This window comes from Saccostrea echinata, unplaced genomic scaffold (genome assembly GCF_033153115.1).
Source record: "Saccostrea echinata isolate AGI-Se365-2 ecotype Australia unplaced genomic scaffold, CSIRO_AGI_Sech_v1 ptg000064l, whole genome shotgun sequence".
NCBI lineage: Eukaryota > Metazoa > Mollusca > Bivalvia > Ostreida > Ostreidae > Saccostrea > Saccostrea echinata.
In genome coordinates this window covers 6,282,866-6,304,551 of record NW_026889813.1, presented here as the reverse complement: position 1 = coordinate 6,304,551, position 21,686 = coordinate 6,282,866, and the positions used below count along the sequence as shown (strand labels likewise).

The following is a 21,686-nucleotide window of genomic DNA, read 5'->3' as shown; positions in this document are numbered from 1 at the left end:
ACATGCGAGATAAATATGTTGATATGCAACTTATTTATGTCGACATGCAACTTATTTATGTCTACATGCAAGTTATTTATGTCGACATGCATCTTGGTTATGTTGACATGCGAGTTAAATATGTTGACATGCAACATATTTATGTCGACATGCAACTTATTTATGTTTACATGCATTTTTCAGATACAGCTCTACTATGACCTTAACCTTAGACCTTAAAACATAGTTCAAGGTCACTGCACACCCTTTAAAAGAGACCTCAGACGAACAGATGGACGGACGGACGGACACACTAATTACTATAGGTCGCCCGCAGAGAGGTGCCCTAAAAACGTTTTATAATCTACGGTCCCGTTTCTAAATCAACAAACAAACAAACAGAACCGTGCCTCATTGCACGTGTCTTGGGTAGTAACGAGTCTGCACGCTCGCACAAATGTTCAAATTGTGTATCACATAACTTCTTTTGCATTTAAATTTGATCATTTAATTCAAAATCTTATTTTGAAAATCGATCATATTTAAAAAAAAGTATATATCCAAAATAAAATCACAAATCGATCATATTCACTGTAAACTTTTTCGCCATTTCTGTGTCTTAAGACATTCACATCGACTTGTAATTTCATTTTTGGATATTTACTTTTTTTAAAATTATATATATATATCTGTTACTCAACATAGCTAAGTTGCATGTCAACATATTTATCTCGCATGTCAACATAACTAAGTTGCATGTTGACAAAAACAAATTGCATAATGACATAACTAAGTTGCATGTTGACATATAAGTAGCATGTTTACATATCTAAGTTGCACGTTGACATAAATAACTTGCATGTCAACATATTTATTTCGCATGTTAACATAAATAAAATGCATGTTGACATAAATAAGTAGCATCTAGCATGTTGGATGTCACATGTGGGCAATATTTGAGATTTTTGAAAAAAATTTATAATTTTTATTTGATTACAATTTTCTTGCATGTCAACATAGTTATGTTGCATGTTGACATAACTATCTTGCATGTCAACATATCTATCTTGCATGTCGACATATTTGACAGAAAAATAACTTGCACACATGGGGCAGAAATATGCCACCATATTTCCCAAACACAATAATACAATATATTTAAGAATTCATAAGAAAGTGTACTTTATGAAAAAGAGAAGGTACTCTGTGCATGGATTAACAAATAATAATAAATAATAATCCCAAATTTGTAAGCATTTGACGATAGAGAAGAAATTTCATATCAAAATTGTAAAAATCGAACAGAAATATTCTTAACATGCATAGTTTTCTATTACCTTTTTTCCGGTAATTTATTTGAGAAATAACTTTACCCCAAGATAGAATGTAATACTTCATTTTTATATTGTACTCTATTTGAAAACTTTACTCAGCCAGCTAAATTGTTAGCAGAATGTTTAAGAGTAGACAGTTTGTTCTGAAAGATTTTTAAGCTTTAAAACATTCACTTTTTTTATATTGCATTTCCATTTTTTTTTACTTTGATACATATTCATAATAAAAGAAAGAATGAAAATGTACACTTTTTGAGAAAAAATATTACTCTTAAGAATTTTCATTGACGTTAAAATTCAATAAAACCTCCATGAGATTTATGACCTTCTATTAAAAGCCACAGAATTACTATTTAGAACATACGGAGAGAGTACGCCCCTCTTCCGGCAATAAGTCAGAAAAGAGGATGTAGATTTCGTGTCAGTCTGTCGAGATTCCCTCAATCTTCATGAAACCAAACTTTACGTCATCTTGATTAGATCCGTAATTTGGAAATAAACAGGCCAAAACACAATAGTTCTAATTACTGCCTCACCATTCCCCTGCATTAGATCAATGTAATAGTAATTTGTAATTTTTGAGTGGAAGGATTTTGATTAAGTAATTTTAGAACCTTGTATTTGCATGCATTGCATTTACTACAAGGATGAGTTTTTTATGCGTTGTTTTATCAAATCTGATCGAAATATATCTCCTGATAACTTAACAAGCTTATTTTTTAAAATACATTTAAATGTGGCATACATGCATCTTAATTATGCACTAATGGTACATCGATAGTTTTGTTGTACTAAGCGCAGATTCATATAAATTTTACTCGTTATCTTTTTAGACAATGTTTCAGAAACATAGATTTCATAAAATTTCATAAAAGTCTTGAAGTTTATGCAAAACAGCAATGCAATTGGAGATATTTTTTTAAAAAAGTCATCATTATCCTTGTAATTCCAAAAATCTACAAATTAAAAATTCCAGAATTTGTTTTGTAAATACACTGTATTTGTTAACATCAATAAGGCAAAAGTTAAAAAAAGTCAACATAAAGTAACAGCAAGAACTAAAATTTAAAACGATGAAATATCCTTAGTCTGAAAAAGATTGAATTTCAAAATGAAAGAAAGGAAAATTGAAAGAATAACCATAAAAGACAAGTTAAGTATAATATAAATGACAACTATAAAGGGTAAAAATTTGTTCATTAAAATGGTCGTTTTGAAATTTCATTGTAGATGGAATTTATCTATGAACAGTTTCAAATATCTTCCTGAAAATTTTAATCCTATGCTAGGAATTCTATATATCAATAAATTTATTGTGAAAGGAATGCACGTGTCTGCATTTTGTATATTTTGAAAATGTACATTTCTGTGAACTATAGAAGATGGATTCTAAAAAGTTATTACAGCATTTTGAACAGTAGAATATATAAACACATTACATGTAGAAGAATAATTCTTATAACTGTTACATAGATCTATATTCAAATTGTTTGCATCGTTTCTCAATACAGTGAATAATATTAGTTTTTCCTAATAATACAGTTCATTACTTTTGTTCTTTAAATGTTTTGAACATATTGAAACATCTGTATCATTATGTCTTGTTAAGTATTCCATAGAATATTTGTATCTGAGTTTACAAGTCTCTGCTATGATCTTTTTTATTTGTAAAACCAAACTGTTTTTCTCAAAAAGTTTCAATTTCTTCTAAAGACGTTTTCGTTGTTGTTGTAGTTTTAACATAATTATGCGTTATATCTTAGAACTATGGGGATATTCTACACTAAAAAAGAAGCTATAAAAGTGTTTCTAGAAATGAGAAATGAAGAAGTATTCGTTTCTTTAAATAACAGAAGTTTGCAATTATGCTAAATGTTGAAAAAGATAAAATTTTAATAACTTTTTATTAATTTTTTTACAAACTAATTAAAAATTCTTGCAAATTGAATCAGAGATATTCAGTTTAAAGAAAAAACTAGCGATTACATGTAATCTGCTTCAAAAACGATTTTAAACATATTATTATACTAACTTTTCAACTATCAATATGCGTATTAAATACATGTAATTTTTCTAAGAGATATTTCAGAATTTTCAGTTATTTCAAACAGAATTTCTTAGACGTCTTTAAAAAAATGTTACTTTGTTAAAAACAATGCATTAGGAATTGAAATATATGATAATAAGGCAACACATCAAGGGTTCCAAGGAAAATTTTGACATAGATCCTATGTTGAGACTTGTTTGGGTATTGCGTTATTAAACTAATTAGCATATCATAAACAATGTGGTATCAAGGAACCAAAAACAGACACACCTGTATTTCCGGAGAGCTGATAAGATCGTTGTTTACGATCACCAACAGTTACCTCACCAGAGGTCATGTAAAAGAGGTTGATCACCTCAACCTTAATTCAGGCCTTCTCAACCAGAATAACCTACGATTTCTAACAGAATCAAGGGAATCATACACCTTACTCTTAACACAGTTCATATTAGTAACAATAACCTAGGAATTCTAACAAAGTTTAAAAGAATCATAAATATCAGCCATAACATAGCTAGACAATTTTGATAAGAATGACCATAGAATTCTAAGAAATAAAAGAGAGTGATTCACTTCACTCTCAACACAGGCAATGAGAATAAACTTGGAATTGTAATAAAATGAAAGAAAGCATACATCTCAGCCTTAACTCAGACAATGAGAATAAACTTAGAATTGTAACAACAACAAAAAACAAACATACACCTCAGCCTTACTACAAACCCTCTCAATTAGAATAACCTTCAAATTGTAACAAAATAATGAAAATCATACATATCACTTTAACAAATACTTTTGATAAGAATAACGTAGTAATAAGAATAACATAATTCTAACAAAGTAAAGTAAATAAAACACCTGAAACTGAACAAAGATCCTCTCACTAAGAAAACCTGAGAGTTGAGAGAATAACCTAAGAGTTGAGAAAATAACCTAAGAGTTGAGAGAATAACCTAAGAGTTGAGGGAATAACCTAAGAGTTGAGAAAATAACCTAAGAGCTGAGAAAATAACCTTAGAGTTGAGGGAATAACCTAAGAGTTGAGAGAATAACCTAAGAGTTCTATAAAGTAATGAGAATTTCACATCTCACACATAACACTGACCCTCTCAAAGGGAATAGACTTAGAATTGTAATAAAATAATGAAAATAATACATCTCCTGAATACAAATCCTATCAATAAGAATAACCTAAGAGTTCTAATTAAGTATAGATAATTACACATCTCACCATATTTACACTGACCCTCTCAATAATAATAATAACCGTAGAATTGCCTAAAAAAAATGAAGACCATACATCTCACTCAATATCGACTCTCTCAGTTGAATAACCTTAGAATTCTAACAAAGTAAAGAGAATCATGAAATATGGAGATAACGAACATTATTCAAGCTCAAAAGTCTATTTAAACAATACAAATTTGGGGAACAGCAAACACGGACCTCTAAAACATCAAGGGTGGGATCAGGTGGTATGGAGGAGTGAGCAACCCCATGTCGACCATACAACTCACCCTTACCACAGACCCTGTCATTTGAAAAACCTAAGAATTCACCTCACTCTAATCTCAAACCCTTTCAATAAGAATAACCTCAGAATGTTAACAATGTATAGAGAATCACACATCTCACCGTTAACACAAACCCTCTCAATAAGATAAAAAAAAAACAAAAAACATTAGAATTTAAACAAAATAAAGAGAACCAAAGACCTCACCCTTAATATAGACCTCTTCATAAGAAAAAAACCCATTAGAATTGTAGCAAAGTAAACAGAATCATAGACCTCATCCTTAATATAGACCTCTTCATAAGAAAAACAACATTAAAATTGTAACAAAGTAAAAGGAACCTTAACAAATACCCTCTAAATAAGTGAAACGAAGTAAAAAGAATCAAAATTTTCAGAGTCACCTCAAAATTCTAACGATGTAAAGAGAATGAGATACTGTAAACGTATTACATTTGGCATTTAGCTTTTTTAGCGGAAAGCAGCTTCCGCTTTATCAAGTACATCGCTAAAATAAATGTCTTTTTTTTATGAGAGATAATAACATATACATTGATAAATGAGCTAAATCAAATCTTCGTTAACTTGTTGAAAAATAAATTTCTTCCAAACATGGTACACACTAAATATTATACATTTACTGTATCATTTTTGAATAACTTTTTTTTAAAATTTGATTATTGACATTTCATGAAATTTTCTTTTATTCTAAACATTTATATTTTATTAATTTATTTTTATTTCAATATCCTTATTTCTTTCAGAAAATGAACGTCAATCACTTTAAAATTTAAATCAGTCGGATTCACTTAGGTTATCATATTTCTTACGTCCAAAGTTTCATTGTCTTTGTTTAAAAGTCCAATCCAAGTTACTGGATTGTGTGTTCTATACCCTGACACGCAATATTTGTTAGGGATTAAACAAGGATTAGCAGGTAACAACACACTGATTCATTAGATATATATGTGTGTTTCAATCCATCACAAATGAAAAAAATAATGAAGCCCCACTGGATAGGATTATACCATTCGCTAATTATCTGAGTAAGTGAAATTCTACACTCATTTTTTGAGACAGAAAACATGTATGGACATCAAAACATATTTTAAAAGTTGACACTTATTGTGAAAAAATATGCTTTTTTGTTTAAAGTCATAAACCAATTAACCCGAATGACTTTAAAAATTTCTCCTTCGTCATGCTTTTTCAAATTGTAGAGATAATCACAAGGTTGTAATCGAGGAAGTGAGAGGGAAGGTGAATGACAATGTTGTTTCAAGGCCTACTGCATTGGCATTCATAAAAAAGATATCGACGTTTTCGTGCAAGATGGTATTTAACTCTTCACAATTAAACCTAAGTGTTGTAACGTGTGTGTCATCGTTTTAAATATTCAGATGATTTGTATATATTGCAATCTGCGTGTGTAAATAAGATCTTCAATTATAATGAAGAGAAAACCGCTTTTGTTATTCATTGCTTGATATTTTTATTATCAGATCCATTGAAGCGGTCGAATGATGGTTGCTAGTCGATTTAATCCAGATTACAACTCCCAAAGGTCACGTGATGGATGGACAGTTTGTTCTCATGTGAAAGGAAAATGGAAGATAAAGGACCATTATCGGGCACTGCTTTCTATGAAGTCATAATAAAGATGTCCCATGACTCCTAGGATACTCACGTCGTACAAAAGGACATGCACACTCATTTGGAAAACTTCAGAATTAAGACTGAATATAATACAGTATATTGGTATATCTATGTGAATTTGCTCCAGTGTGTGTTGATGCTTGCTATGAATATTTGCTATGACAAATAAAATTTAATTCAGTGTCTCGAAATTCTGCTATGAAAAATGAAGTTTATTTGATTTGTATCATACTATATACATGTAATTCGTTAGAATTTATTTGCTTTAAGCTTTAAATATCATCCATACATGCTCAGTACAGTGGTCGAGTTTAATATTATTGCGTGACAGAGAAATTTGATTTTATTTTATAAACTCTTCAAGTAAACATGGTCTCAAAATGTAAAGTTATATTGGTTTTGTATTTTATGAATAAAGTTTCTTGCACGTTGAAGGCCGCGAACTTTTTGGGATAATTATTACTTCAAAGTTGTTGTTATCAATTTTCTCAAATATTACAGGATTTTTAACCGCATATCAGAGTTTGAATCAATAAAATTCTAACAAAACCCATTATTAATCCTAGCACATAACACGCCACCGTGCACATGCTTAAATGAACATTCCGCGCAGGCGTCGAATCAGCCAATCAAATTTATAGAATGGTTAACATGCTATCCATATCACTAGCAAAAATCTGTAGAACTCATCATGTCGTAGTTAGTACCTCCAACTTATATATAATATTTTGAATACATTCAGTATACACATTTCTTTCATTATACGCCTATTCTTACTCATCTTAACAACAAAATCAAAATAGTACCCACAAAAAAAAAAACACAAGGAAAAATGGATATACATGTATCTATTAAATCATAATTGCTTTCCTCGCATCTTTCTTCAAATCTTGAAAACATTTTAGAATACACAAAGGACAAAAATTAAACTACTTGCATACATGTGATGAAAAGCATGTTACTAAACTGTATTTTGATTTTTGTGGGAAAACTTTTAAGTACAAGTCGTTATGAGATGAATTAAGAGAATCGAAGAAAGAACACACATACTGTACATTGGTGTGAACTGTCTTTCAGCGTGGGGATTAGTTTTGTAAAAATTATATCTAAAAAGTCCAATAGCTCTGGTAAACTAAATGAAATGTGCAGACCAACGATTCCTAAATTTGGACAGGCCTCCGACCCACTTTTAAAGTTATTTTAGGTAGTCAAAATATAACCATCTGGAGCATAAAGCTAGGTAGAAAGAGAGATTGCTTACAAGCTAATCCATCTTCAAAGGTATATTTATTGATAACATGACTGTAAGTTAAAAGTGATTGAAGTCCATTGCCAAACAGTCCATGCAGGCTCTTTAACAAGAGGATTTCGCATTTGTAACATATCCTCTATTTATTCAAATAATTATATACATATAAATATATATGAAATATATTAAATGAATAGAAACTATTGAGTACTCAGTGTTTTGTCGTTAAATACTGAATTTATTTCGTAAGCGATGCAGATTTTTTTAATTTTCACGAGTACGAGGCACGAGTTGCTTTTTAAAAACCTTGTATCACGAGTGAAAAAAATGCATATCCGGCTACAAATCATTGAATTTTCTTATTATATTTTCTTTGGGGTTTTTTTCCTTTCATTTGTTCAATCGCCTATTAAAAATGTCTATTCATAAAACAGTTGCGAGGCTGTGCCAAGTGAAATAACACAGCAGAGCATTGTGACATTGAAGATTGTAAAATAACAATGAAAAAGGTACAAGATACCGAACAGTGATCAAACTCACAAATCCAGTAAAGAAAACGACTCGCGAACAGGGCAAAAAAAGCCCCCCCCCCTCCCCCTTGGAACCACCAGAGGTGGGATCAGGTGCCTGGAAGGAGTAAGAATCCCTTACCGATTGGACACACTCGCCGTAAGCCCTCTGTATTGATCAGGTAAACGGAGTAATCAGTACTCAACATTGTATAAAGAAAAAAATAACCTTACAAATGGTGGGAAACATACCAGTCAAAATGCGATCCAATGATTCGCATATAAGGTCATTGAAACGACCATAGAATTTGCGAAATGCTGACTTTAAACGAGATAGTCGAAAACCTTATAACATCAAATTTGTCAGTAGCTGCCTTCAATTAAAAATTGATCGTAGTCAGAATATGCTCTTGTGTATTGAATCAGTTGGGAGACATCATATACCGGTGATTGTTAAATATTATACATAAATAGGGAAAGCTGGTAATTTGAAAATATGGGTGCTTTTGTAATCGTCTGGATGTGTGCTTTATTCACTCTCGCTGTGTAAAAAGAGTATATTTCTTTATACATTTTTGTGAAGGAATGGAATATAAAGAGCTTTATTACTTGTTATTTTCACAATTGAATTTGTCGATCTTCGGATTTTTCCGTTTGCCCGATCGTGGTGGGGAGCGCGAGGTGGGTGTGCATGACGACATGAGATGCTTGCTCCTCCATGGCACCTGGTCCCACCTCAGTTTCCGGAGGTAGATGTAATTTGTATTGTTTTTAAATTAAATGGTTTTCTGAGGATGATCACTGTTCATTATCTCCAAATTACAACTTGAAGTATTTTAAGAATGGTTGAAAAGTAAATTTCTATAAATGTTACCTTATATAGGAAAATCAATTTGTTTACAAGTAAAACAGCAACGAAATTTCAGTCTGTGACGTCAACATATGACGTGTACATGTATGCATAAATTGTTTGTGCTTGCAAGTGTGACGAAAAGCAAACAATCTGTGTGAACAGCTGCCTTCCAAACTTTCCCGATAACAGTACAAATGTAAGTAACGTACTGTTAAGCGAAAAAAGAAATTAAAAAATGGACACATAAAACATATGGACTTCTATATTTACATGTACATAATATTACTTTCATTTTGACCCCCACCCCACCCCACATACCCTTCCTCCCCTTTCTTATCTAATTTTGTAATGATTTACATTTGAGCCTATATTTGATAGAAAAAAATTCTTTATATAATTTTTTTGTGAGATGGTAGGATTTTAACAATAATATTACAATTTTCACTTATAAATAAAAAAAAAAATTGTGTTAGTCAATAATCGTCGGTGAGATTGAATATTTATTCATCTGCCTTTATATATATTGATAAGAGTAAGCCATGTCAATATAAAGAATGCCTTTACCTTAATACTTGATTTGAACATATGTGGGGTTGTATTGATTACATTTTTTCCCGACCTCAAGTTTGAGATGGCAACAACTGAACGTAACAAGCCTTTATAGCTCAGTGGTTAGAGCACTGGTCTCGTAAACCAGGGGTCGTGAGTTCGACTCTCACTGAAGGCATAAATTTTTGTTTTAATTCTATTAATTGTATGTGCTTAAAGAAATTATTTACAGTATAATATTTAAACCGGGACATAGTTTGTGCAGGAATTGCTTGTTACATTGCTCGAGGCAAAAATGTAATGAGAACCTAGAAATATTGTTATTGTAAGTTACATGTATATTTTGGAACAATGTGTAGCTGTAGAAGGCAAAGTACGTAGTGTGTTTTCTTTGTGCTTCAGAAAAATAATACAACATTAGTTCTATTTAATTTACCATAAGGTGATATGTCTTGATCGAAACATAATCTTGAACTTTGAACTTTTACCAAATAACGCTTTTGGGCAGGAAATATTGTCTCGTTTAGAACTGTCTTCTTTTTCAATCCAGACCTATGGGAAGTCATGTAAATGTCACTGTAGAAGAATTTGTTGTGTGTTACCATTAGCTCCATATGACCATGACCTTTGAGTTAATTCGAAAGGAAAAAATAATTTGAAATCTATTTAAACACCATTTCTAATTATTGTTTTCGACCTTGACTAAAATTTTCACAGACTAAGTGGAGATCTGAATTTAAAAAAAAAAAGAGGGGGGTGCGAGAAACAACAAACATATTCAGAGAATTGTGATCCTCCGCTTTCGGTGTATTATTGGTTGGGATGCAATTTTTACGGCAAACTGCAGGTAACTCTTATCTGTCTTTCCTTTTTTGTCTGTCCATCATACAAAAAAATTAAGATTTTTAAATTTGAAAAAAATTTACGCCAGGTGTAAAATTTTTGAAAACTGCATCAAACTTCAATGTCAACTTCATGAGGTCAAATATTATTATTGATTATGATTCCAAAAGGTCTGTTTCAAGTCAAAAAAATATTAATAACCCTGTCTGTTCTGGTGCAAAAGTTATGGTCAAAGTTAAACTTTCGAAAAGTAGGTCAAACTTCTAGGTCAAAGTCATGAGTAAAACAATATTATTTGTTTCTGAAATGTGTTACCACAGGTAATGTAAGTGTAAAATAAGGAAGCCTTGTCTTCTCTCATTCAAAAATTATTCCCAATTAGAATTTTTGAAAAGTAGGTTAAACCTCAAAGTCATGAGGTCAAAAACAAAGTATATTCGGAAATGGCTGGTCACAGAAAATGCACATGTGAAATATAAATGCCCTATCTTTTCCCATTGAAAAGTTATGACCAATGTTAGAATTTTTAGTCAAATCCAAGGTGAAGGTCACAGCGTCAAATATCAAAGTTCATTAGGAAGGTTATGTCACGGGTAATACATGTGTGAAATAAGAAAGCCCCAAGACTATCTTTTCTTACTCAATAGTTATGACCAAGGGTAAAGTTTTTGTAACAGACGGACAGACAGACAGACGAATGAGATTTAAAGTTCCTTCCCTTCGCGAAAGCGGGGGACAGAATAACCAGCTTGATTTTTTATCGACCTATTTGGCAAAGAGATCAAATCTTTATAGATGAATACAAAGAATAATTTGTTTGCTGAGAACATGGAATTAATGTGATATTTTACCAAAGCCTTCTTCTCAGCACAAAATGACTTTCTTTTTTCTTGTGACGTTGACCTATTTTCTTAACGTATCAGAGAAAACGCTATACTTCTTTGATGTAAAAATGGGTATTGTTCTTGTTATCATCAATATTCTTTAAAAAAAGAAACAATGATACCAATTCTTCAATGACAGTCCATAAATTATAGGATTTACATAATCTCTCTCCCCTTTAGTGTAGAATGGTCACATATGTTTGGACAGTCCGTGTTACAATGGTAGGTATTGAAATAGGGATTACCTACCATAAAAGAGGTAACAGGCTGAAATTATTATACAAAGTATCTGCGGGTTTATAAAGAGTTTTGAAGCTGGAAAACGCCCTCTGTATTATTTTATACATTTATCTATATACAAAATCGCTTTGAATCTAGACTGAAAATATTCTTTTTTTTTAAATTGATCTTAGACCAGCCATGATAATGCTTCTTTGTATGAAATTGAAGGCAAAACAGAATTTTTTAATTGGCTTGAATTTGGGTGATTGTATCTTATCACATCTTTAGTTTCTTCAGCATCTAGAGTGAGTTTTCCTCTGATATGAAAATGTCATTGTTTATAAATCAGAATTTCATAAAATCTGGCGGGCAAAGATAGTGTACGCATTTAACTTATCATAAATGTCTTTTGACATCATCTTCTAATGCAATGAAAAGAAGAAATTAAAGGTGACAGAACTGATTAATTTTGACATTCAACATTCTTCCTCATGCACATACATGTACAAGTACTCTGGAATCATTCTAATATTTCGTGGGCAATCAAAATTTTACTTGTTCATGGGAACGTAATTTTGTGGATAACTCGTTACATACAAAGGATTCAATGAACCGATAGGTTGAAAAAGTAATGGCTCGTGGGGATGTAAATTTGTGGGTAAGGGGGACCCTTGAAATCCAAGAACATTGGTCCCCCACGAACAATGATGATTCCAAAGTTTTTTATATTTAAGTTGATGCACGATTTATAATATGCTTGAGAGAAATGAAGTGTTATATTCTTTTTCTTTTTATTAATATTTCCTATTAACCCTAGGACAGATGAGATGCCAAGCTACAATAACTTGATTATTTTGTCAATCCACTGCGAAACATTATCTCTGTCTTTTTTTTTCAAATACTGTCCTAAATATGAGTCTAATTTTTGGAGAACATTCTGTTGGCAGCATAACTCATGCATCCCTTTTTTAATAATAATTTACTAGTATACTTATATATGTATTTCTATTTTTTCAGCAAAATGAAGATCATTCAAAGCTTTGGCAACCTTGTTACAAGTATACAAAGAAAAACAAAGATGCTTTAATGGAACAAACATTTATTCACTCATTGACATTTTCGAAAATTTTCAATATCTTGACCAGGTCTTCTTCATCATCTCCATCATCTTTATATTTCTAATCGTCATCATCGTCGTCGTCGTCATCTTTGTCGAAACGAGCAAACAAATCCTGCAATGAAAAAGGATCTTTATAACTCAAAACAATAACGAAACGAAAACCTGCGCACGGTTTTTTGTGCAGTTTCAATTGTTAAATTGTACATTTTTAACATATGTTCATTTGTCTTTTTGCTAATTCTAAGTTTCTTCGATTTGTATTGTACTATAAATAATTTTATGATTAAAACATCAATTCAATATTAATAGTCATTGATACAAAACTTCAAGGCGTTTTGTCTCCTTATTTTTTTTTAAGCAAGTTGACATATGTTAGAACACTTATTTCATTCATGAATGTTCAACCCAGATTTAGGATCGAAGTTTCTGATTTCATGGAAAGCATTAATAAATATAGAATTGGTGATAATTAAGAGGAATTTTGAACATTATAGACATGTAGAAATAAGTATTCTAACAAAGGAAACAATAAAACAACTCAAATCTATGTATAACAAATATTTTATTCGTGTTCAAAAAAAGTTTATTTTGATTTCAATAACGCCTGCCAATCAGAAACTTCGATGGACAAATCGTTTGATTCTTTAACAACCTGAAAAAAGTACATAAAACAATCAATATCATTAGAAGCCATTCCCTCCCTACGTAATGCTAAAAAAAAAATCTGAGGAACTTTATAAACTGGATTTTGTATAATTATGGTAAAAAATGTAATTTTTCAGAAACATAAATGAAGATAATTTTTATCATTTCTTTTATTTGTAAAGTTATAAATATTTTATCAATGGATTTACATACTTTGTATCTTCTTATCTTTTTGCTATTCTTCTCCAGGTGTTAAAGTTGTAAAATGAAAAGGAGGCGTTGTTCCCAGCAAAGGTTGTGTTGTAAAATCCATCGGGTCGAAACAGTCGTCCTCAGTATATTTGATAACTCCATCTTTGCCACAAAATGCCGACACGCATCGATGTCCAGATCTTGTTTTCAATTCAGCTATCTCAACTCCAGGTGGATAAAAATTACCGGATCCTGGAGCAGTACACCCAGGTGGTAATGGTGGCGCGGTTATGGGTCTAGAATTTGGCTTTTTTGTGGTCGTAGGTGGTTTGTGGGGAACATTTGATTCTACACAATCTTCCTCCGTATATTTGATAACGCCATTTTCGCCACAGTATGCCGATAAACATTTCTGCCCAGACTTTGTTTTTAATTCTGGTATTTCCATACCAGGTGGATAAATAACGTCAGATCCGGGAACAGGGCACCCATAAGTGGGAGATTCCATTGAAACAGGTCTAGATTCTGGTTTCTTTGTCGTTGATATCGGTTTTTGTGTGATTGGTTTCGGCTTTTGTGTGGTAGGTTTCGGTATCGGTTTTTGTGTAGTAGGTAACGGTTTCGGTTTTTGTGTTGTAGGTTTCGGTGTCGGTTTTTGTGTAGTAGGTTTCGGTTTTTGTGTAGTTGTAGTAGGTTTTTTAGTGGTCGGAGATGGTTTAGGGCGACGCTTTGGCAACTTTACCTTATTCTTCCGACATTTGCATTTTTCCCACTTCCTTTTCTTCCCATTGTAAAGACACTTGAACTTAAAGCATTGATTATCTATGAAATATCTCCCCTTGAAATGCTCTCGCTGATTCAACTTTATTCCTATTAAACAACATATTCCTCTCTTGGTCTGAAATTTCATTACACATCCATCATCATCACGTGGGGTTGTTGCAGTTAGGTTGTTGATCAAAGTACTTGCTTCTTGGCATTTCTCATGCATTTGATTGCCAGACACAGGAAGTGATATAATACAGAAAAAGCTCAGAATGCAGACGCCAAGGTATAGTACTGCCTGCGTCTGCATCTTGAGATAACTTATTATTTGGGATGGCCGTGTTCAAATTTATAATCATATCAATGCAAGATGTTGTCTTTCTAATCCACTCTTGACGTGTGGATTGTCTTAATTCCCTCTTTGTCCCCTCTCCACCTTTCATCCCACATTCTACTTTTTAACAGAAAAATAAAACTTTTCCCCTAATAAATATAACAGTTCTATAAGAAGATTCCTTTGAAGTTCTGAAATGATATGCGTCAATCCAATACTTCGAAGGAAATATAAATGCAGTCACTATCTAAAAAAAAAAATGATCAATTCCTAAGTACATGTATCTGGGGTCCTTTTTAGAAAAAGTACTGACGACAAAGAACACCCCCCCCCCCATTTTTTTTTTTAAATTATTTCTACATACTTTATTTTTTTTTAAACCTGTGTAACCTTACGTATAAGAATATAGAAAAATATTTTCAGTCGAGCAATTCTAAAGTTATTTGGTGATCAAATTGTTGGTTTTTGTCGTAAACAATTTTGGAAAACGGAGCCCTGATTTTTGTTGAATTAAGGAGATGGGCGACATAGCGTGCAGAAAGCCTATAGCTTCAGAAATATAAAAATCATGTTCAGTTTGTGAATTTAATATTTAGAGTAAAATTCTCATTATTGAAATTTATGTAATTATGATAAACAAAACTTTTCTGAGGAAAATTTTCTCGGCAAAATTTATTCTTTTATTAAAAAAATTAATGTAGTATTCGTGGGATTCGAACCCTAGCAATAAAAATCCCGAGAAGCATTTTCTTTCGAGACTAGCACGCTAACCACTAGACTACACAAGTCCTGACAAACAGTGGCATTTAAATCATGTTTGTGATATGATCCTTGACTTAATGGACTTTAAGTATTTCTCGAAAAGATGCGAATGTTATGTCATAAAAGTATATTTTTAAGGTATAGTGGGTCATTGCTCCATATTTTTGGTAACCAAAAAATGTATATTTTTATGCAAACTTTGAGGATTAACTTTCAAAAAGGTGGAGCGAAGACCCACTCATATCAAAAAATAGTGTAAAAGTATGCGAAAATGACTCTTTTTGCCCGCTTTAGTGTGTGTACAATATTTCACAGGCAAATAATTTCAATCTTTGAGGGATTTTTGCAAATTGTAGAGATTTTACATAAAGTATATTTTAATGTTAGACGAAATATCAAGGAAAATTTTGATATAATAGGAATTTAATTTTTCATCTTCATGTTTGTCACACTATAGGCTTATCGCTCGTCATGTTCACCCATCTCCTTTCTGTAGAAAATGTACAATTCAAATACACATATGTCATATTATGTCATATTTGACAAATATTCAGCAATGGGGCGACAAAGATACTTTTTATTTGTGAAAAAAGAAGTACATTAACCTTCGACAATTTTGAATTCATGGTGGGTGAGTACAAGTTCAACGTCAGCTTCTTAGTCAAATTACAATCGCTCGACTCCTTATTTTTTTTATTTGAAAATAGTCAATAGCAATTGGGGGGGGGGGGGGGGAGTGTCCGAGAGATATTGTATTATGTTTATAGATGCTTACGTTTGATGCATTGCCAATAATAACGGAACACGCACCAGTAAAACATGTAGCTTCGTAACGAAATGGTATGACTTTGGAAATTAAGTACGGTTGATATTCATATTTTTGATTAATATATAACCCTTATTGGATGGACCTCTATTTAGTGAAATAGACACTTATTACATGTATATTAGGAAATGAAATCAAATGCGAATAGTACGAGTGTACTTATTAAAGCTTTGTCTTCATTGGTCCAGTAACAATGAAAAGAGTGCATACACGTGTATGTGCTTCAAATCAATTCCTCAAAAAATGAGAAAACAATGATTATTTATTCGTAAGTTTAATTTTGTCGAAGAATCGTTATAAATTAAAATTATTTTGTTCTCAACATTAAGTGTAGTGCAATTATAAGTAGAGTGTATGTATCTTAGGTAATATATATTAATCTGTAGAAAACGTAGAATTGGAAAACCGTATTGCAAGGGAGGTAACACATAGTTTTATCATTATTTGGGCGTGGCTATTTCTTGAGGGTGTGTTTACCGGTCCAACCTTAGATTCGCTTCATCGGTTCAGTAACCAACATGAGTAATAACAATTACTCCGATTACAAATTAACAAACGACCTGTGATGACGGGTGACGTGGAAATCTTCGAAAACCTAAAGGGCAGATTGTCAATAGAAAGAACTGATTGCTTTTAAATATTTTATTTGAAAATACATTTTTATAATTCACCATTTATGGTTTAAACCCCAAAACGCAGTTACTGTTACAACCACTGCATTTGTAAAACGCCTGATTCGGTAAGATTTCATCCGATAAAGCTGTGTGTTCCGAGGACAATGGGCTTGTTTAAACGGATTTTTTTTTTTTACAGTACACAGTGTTGATAAGTCACATGTAAATAGATCTGATGGTGGATGTTAATTTTAAGACAAAACAATTCTTCTTCTAAATAGTATAGACATAACGGTCAGTATTGTTTTCGGTATGAAAATTACATAGACTAGCAAAAATAGTTGCCACTTTAAAATAAATTCCAAAATATATCGAGATATAATGCAAAAAGGAGGCTAGGTGCTCAACATATAACCCACAAAAATACATGTATGAAATATGATTTTTCTAGCCATAAACTTATTTAGTTAACTTTAAGAAAATAATCACATGTTTAACGGTGTATACGCTGAACTTCATTGAATGCAACGATATAATTAACCTAAATACTTGTATACTACAAAACTTTAAAAGAAGGGAAACGACTCCATTTTGTACAAAATTTTAACATCCGGTAATCGTAATACATTCGAGTTCTTTTTCCGAGCTTTGTCGGAAAGGCCCGAGAAATTGCGATTAGAATTACCATTTTTAGACTATTCAAACTTTCTGGAAAAGAAGATTTCTGTATAACAACATTAAATATGTACGATGGCTTATAAAATCGTACAACGATTTTATTTATTTTTCTGTAAAAAAAAAAAATCGATATGGCACGTATAAACTGTCGTTAAGAAGAGGTTTCCCTACACTTAAAAACAGAAGTTGTCATGCAGAGGCATAGCTACGCGTACACATGTACACTCATTTTCGGGGGGGGGGGGGGCGACTGTGTTGCATTTTTCGTTGTAATATATTTTATGGTGTGTTCGTTGGGGAGCGCGCAGTTGTACCATTAAAAACCCCAAAACCCTTTACTCAGCTTACACTTGCAACTTTGATGCTCCTGTTCGAACTTCAAAACGCACGAGACAGTCTCGACTGCGACGTTGCATTTACAGTGTGAGCCAATGCCCAGGTACTCTCTAAACATTCCATACAGAAATACATGTACATGTATAGCAAAAATACATAATAAACGGGTGTATGTATGGTATTGAAACACTATCTCATTTATAATTATATAAGTTTTCGGCACAAGCATTTGGCGTGTAAAACATTGCATTATTACATTTTTTTTTATTCCTATTCAAAGAATTTATTATTCTTATTCTAAAACATCATTCCATTCGATAAAATGTCATTCCTATTCGAAAAAATGTGATTCCTATTCGATAATTTGTCACTTTTATTTGATAAGTTGTTATTCCTATTGGAAGAAATATGATTCCTATTCCAAAATATATCATTCATATTCGAAAACGTATTTCCTATACGATAACATGTCATTCATATTGGAAAACATGTGATTCCTATTCGATAATCTCGTCATTCTTATTCAATAAACTTTTTCTTATTCGAAAACATACAGTTCATATTACCCAGAATGCAATTATTGAATAAGAATTATAAAAAAAGTCGCATTAGAATGATCAATTTATCAAATAAGAATGATAAAATTAACGAATAGGAATGATATGTTTTTCAATAGGAATAACATGTTTATAGAATATAAATCATTTAATGATCAAATAAGAATGAGAAAATTATCGAATAGAAATCACATGTTTTCAAATAGGAATAACATCTTATCGAATAGGAATAATAAAAATTATCGAATAGAAATAACATTTTTTCGCATAAGAATAACAAATTATTGAATAGGAATCACATTTTATCGAATAGAAATGATATGTTTAGAATAAGAATAACAAAATTTTTGCATAGGAACAGGGACCTATATACTATATAGTATATAGGTCCCTGATAGGAATAACAAAAAAAAGTATAATGATGCAACGTTTTACACGCCATATATACAAGCGTTTGACATTTTAAACATTCTCTTTCAGAAATAATATTACAATATTGAGATTTATTTATATAGAGAAAATGCAACAACACCAAAGATAATTATTTATTTGTATGTGGCGAGTATTGTCGTGGCAATATTCGTGGGTCGCCGAACAAATCAACACAACATTGGCAGACCCACTTGAGTATCAACAACAAATCAATCAATCATCAATCAAATTCAGCAATTATATAAAATGGACCATCCCGGGTAATCCGCGGACAGTTACTTAATCTTTACTACATACACAACCTACAATAATCATCTCAATACAAAATGCAGTTATTATAAAAGTTATCAAACCCAGTCACAAACAATGCAGTTCCCATCAGCACAAAATTTTGACTCAGTGTTAACCATTATTCAACTTATTTCACATTAATAATACTTAGTTTAGATATCAGTTGACTTTAGTGTGCGCATATGCCACGACGCTCAGGAATGGATCTTTTCCTCCTTAGGATTCCTTATTGCCATTGCCTCTCGGACATCGTCTTGATTGTACCAGTTCATCCACATAAATAAGGCTATGACAATTTTCCTACAAATTAAACCAAAAGAGCAGTATCTATTGCCTAAACAAAATAAATTCTAAACTACTAACGTATTTTTATCTCAAGTGAACTTCAGAAGTTGCAAAAAAATTTTAACATCAAAAACTTCAAATACATTTATTAGCCTACACCTAACAGAATGGGATGGGTGGGTGGGCAATAACAATTTTTTACCAGTCGATTACTTGTATTTTTACCAATTTATGCTCTTGATAGATCTGCGTCTGTTCACCATTCAGCAACCAGATTTAATAGGGAGCCCGAACCCGATGTTAATTATGGAATCTCTGTACATCATTCATCAAACCCGACTTCTTTTCTCATAAAATAAATGCATCTATTTTTGATAATTAAATAGATGCTATTATTTTTATTTGTTAAGTTAATGTTTAAAACATCAAGTACCTGTGCCAAACCGAAGAGATAATAAAATTTCATGACGAAATCAACATTTTCAATGTTGAAATTCAGACCAATTCATTTTAAATTTCATTTATAATACTGGAGATTAAAATTTAGTTGTCAGAGATGCTGAAAATTCGCCATGCAGCTTAAAGGGGCTTGAACCTTAATACGGGGACTCAGGGCGGCTTCTCAAACACCCTGCCTTTATTTCCTTCTACACCAAACATCTGCTAGCTACGGCCCTAGCCGATCCGTAATACATTTGAGGATGGCTTTCTATTGTCTGAAAGGCCCTAGAGAGTTGAGACCGTGCACGAGACAACCATTAATCAGAAATTTGCTGGTGTCGAATGAAACTTATTTTGAAATCTACCGATACTTGAATATATATATATATATATATATATATATATATATATATATATATATATATATATATATATATATATATATATATATATATATATATAAATACGATTACCAACTTAGGTCCGGAGTAGGTAATCAACCCGACTTGGGTGCTGTTGCTCATTTTAAAGAGAATAATAGAATTTTGGTGCGATTTATGGTTTATTATGATAGAGGACAGAGGGAAAGAACGAATTAAAGAGAAAACGAGGGGAAATTTGGTGAGATTAAAAAAAACGATGATATATATATTTTCAACAGCACCAAAGTCGGTGATACAAACAGCACCTAAGTTAAACCCAGAGTTAAGTGCTGTTAAGGGCGAAAACTGCAACGTTCTTGTCTATAATGTATAATTATTTTCGTCTTTAGTCCATAATAAAATGTTTTAACCCTTTTACTTGATCAGTACATTGTATCTGATTAGGTTTGTTCTATGCGGTATTTTACTCTTTTTATTATGAAGAGAATAAAAGAAGATAGGCCTTTGACATATTTTAAAAATATTATAATTTCTTACTTCATGAAAAAAGGTAAAAGAGATCTAAATCATGTTTATTAAATTAATGTCCGCAAAAGCTAATCACGAAAAGTGATATGAACATCGCTTGATTATTGTCATAGGAAATTATCATCAACGTATACACTTTCTTTAAAAGATAGCTACGTCAAAGTTCTCCAATGACAACAAAATTGAATGAGAATGTATATATAAACAAACGAGTTGTCGCTCTTTATGACCTGCATTATATATAAATCAAAGTACTGATAATACTGATATGTCTCAAAATTTAGAAAAAATAAAATGAATAACCCCATTTTTTTTTTTTTTTTTTTTTTTGAAGTCGTTAAAGATTGAATTTTTTAATTTCTCGTAAAATTTAATCATTAATTTTTTTTTTTGCTTTTTTTAAAATAGAAAAACTGACAGTACTGTAATTAACATGCTTTAACATTTTGCACTACTTTAAAAAAAATTTACATTAGGGGACGACCATTTGATTCTAAAGGGGGAGGCAAATATTTTCGAGCCAGATTATTTATTTCCATTTCATTCAAAGACAGATTATTTATTTTCTTCCTCTCTGAAAAAAGTTTGAGATGCAAAAAAAAAAAAATTAATAATGACAATAATAAAACAAGGGGGTTGGGGGGGGGGGGGACGGCAGTTTATTTATTTTCTTGTCAGTCGAGGACAGATGTATTTTTAATATATATTGCATATTTATAATATATAATATATATAATAATATATATATAATATATGCATATTTTCGAGGACAGATTATTTATTTCCAAATTATACACAGATTATTTATTTCCAAAATATACCACCCCCATCCCAGAATTTCGAGTCAGATAATTTATTT

General features: G+C 31.6%; 1 protein-coding gene and 1 non-coding gene across 2 annotated transcripts; one reads left to right on the top strand and one right to left on the bottom strand.

Annotated features, from left to right (window-relative positions):
- Window positions 1–9,794: 9,794 nt before the first annotated feature.
- On the top strand, window positions 9,795–9,867 carry Trnat-cgu (transfer RNA threonine (anticodon CGU)). Its single transcript has one exon. It is a non-coding gene; the product is annotated as a tRNA-Thr (tRNA).
- Window positions 9,868–12,816: 2,949 nt separating this feature from the next.
- On the bottom strand, window positions 12,817–14,782 carry LOC133175944 (uncharacterized). The gene is made up of 2 exons (XM_061311100.1): window positions 14,338–14,782; window positions 12,817–12,870 (listed from the first exon to the last, which is right to left on the bottom strand). Exons 1-2 carry the CDS (start codon window positions 14,668–14,670, stop codon window positions 12,817–12,819), a joined length of 387 nt encoding a protein of 128 aa, XP_061167084.1. The 5' UTR covers window positions 14,671–14,782.
- Window positions 14,783–21,686: the final 6,904 nt, after the last annotated feature.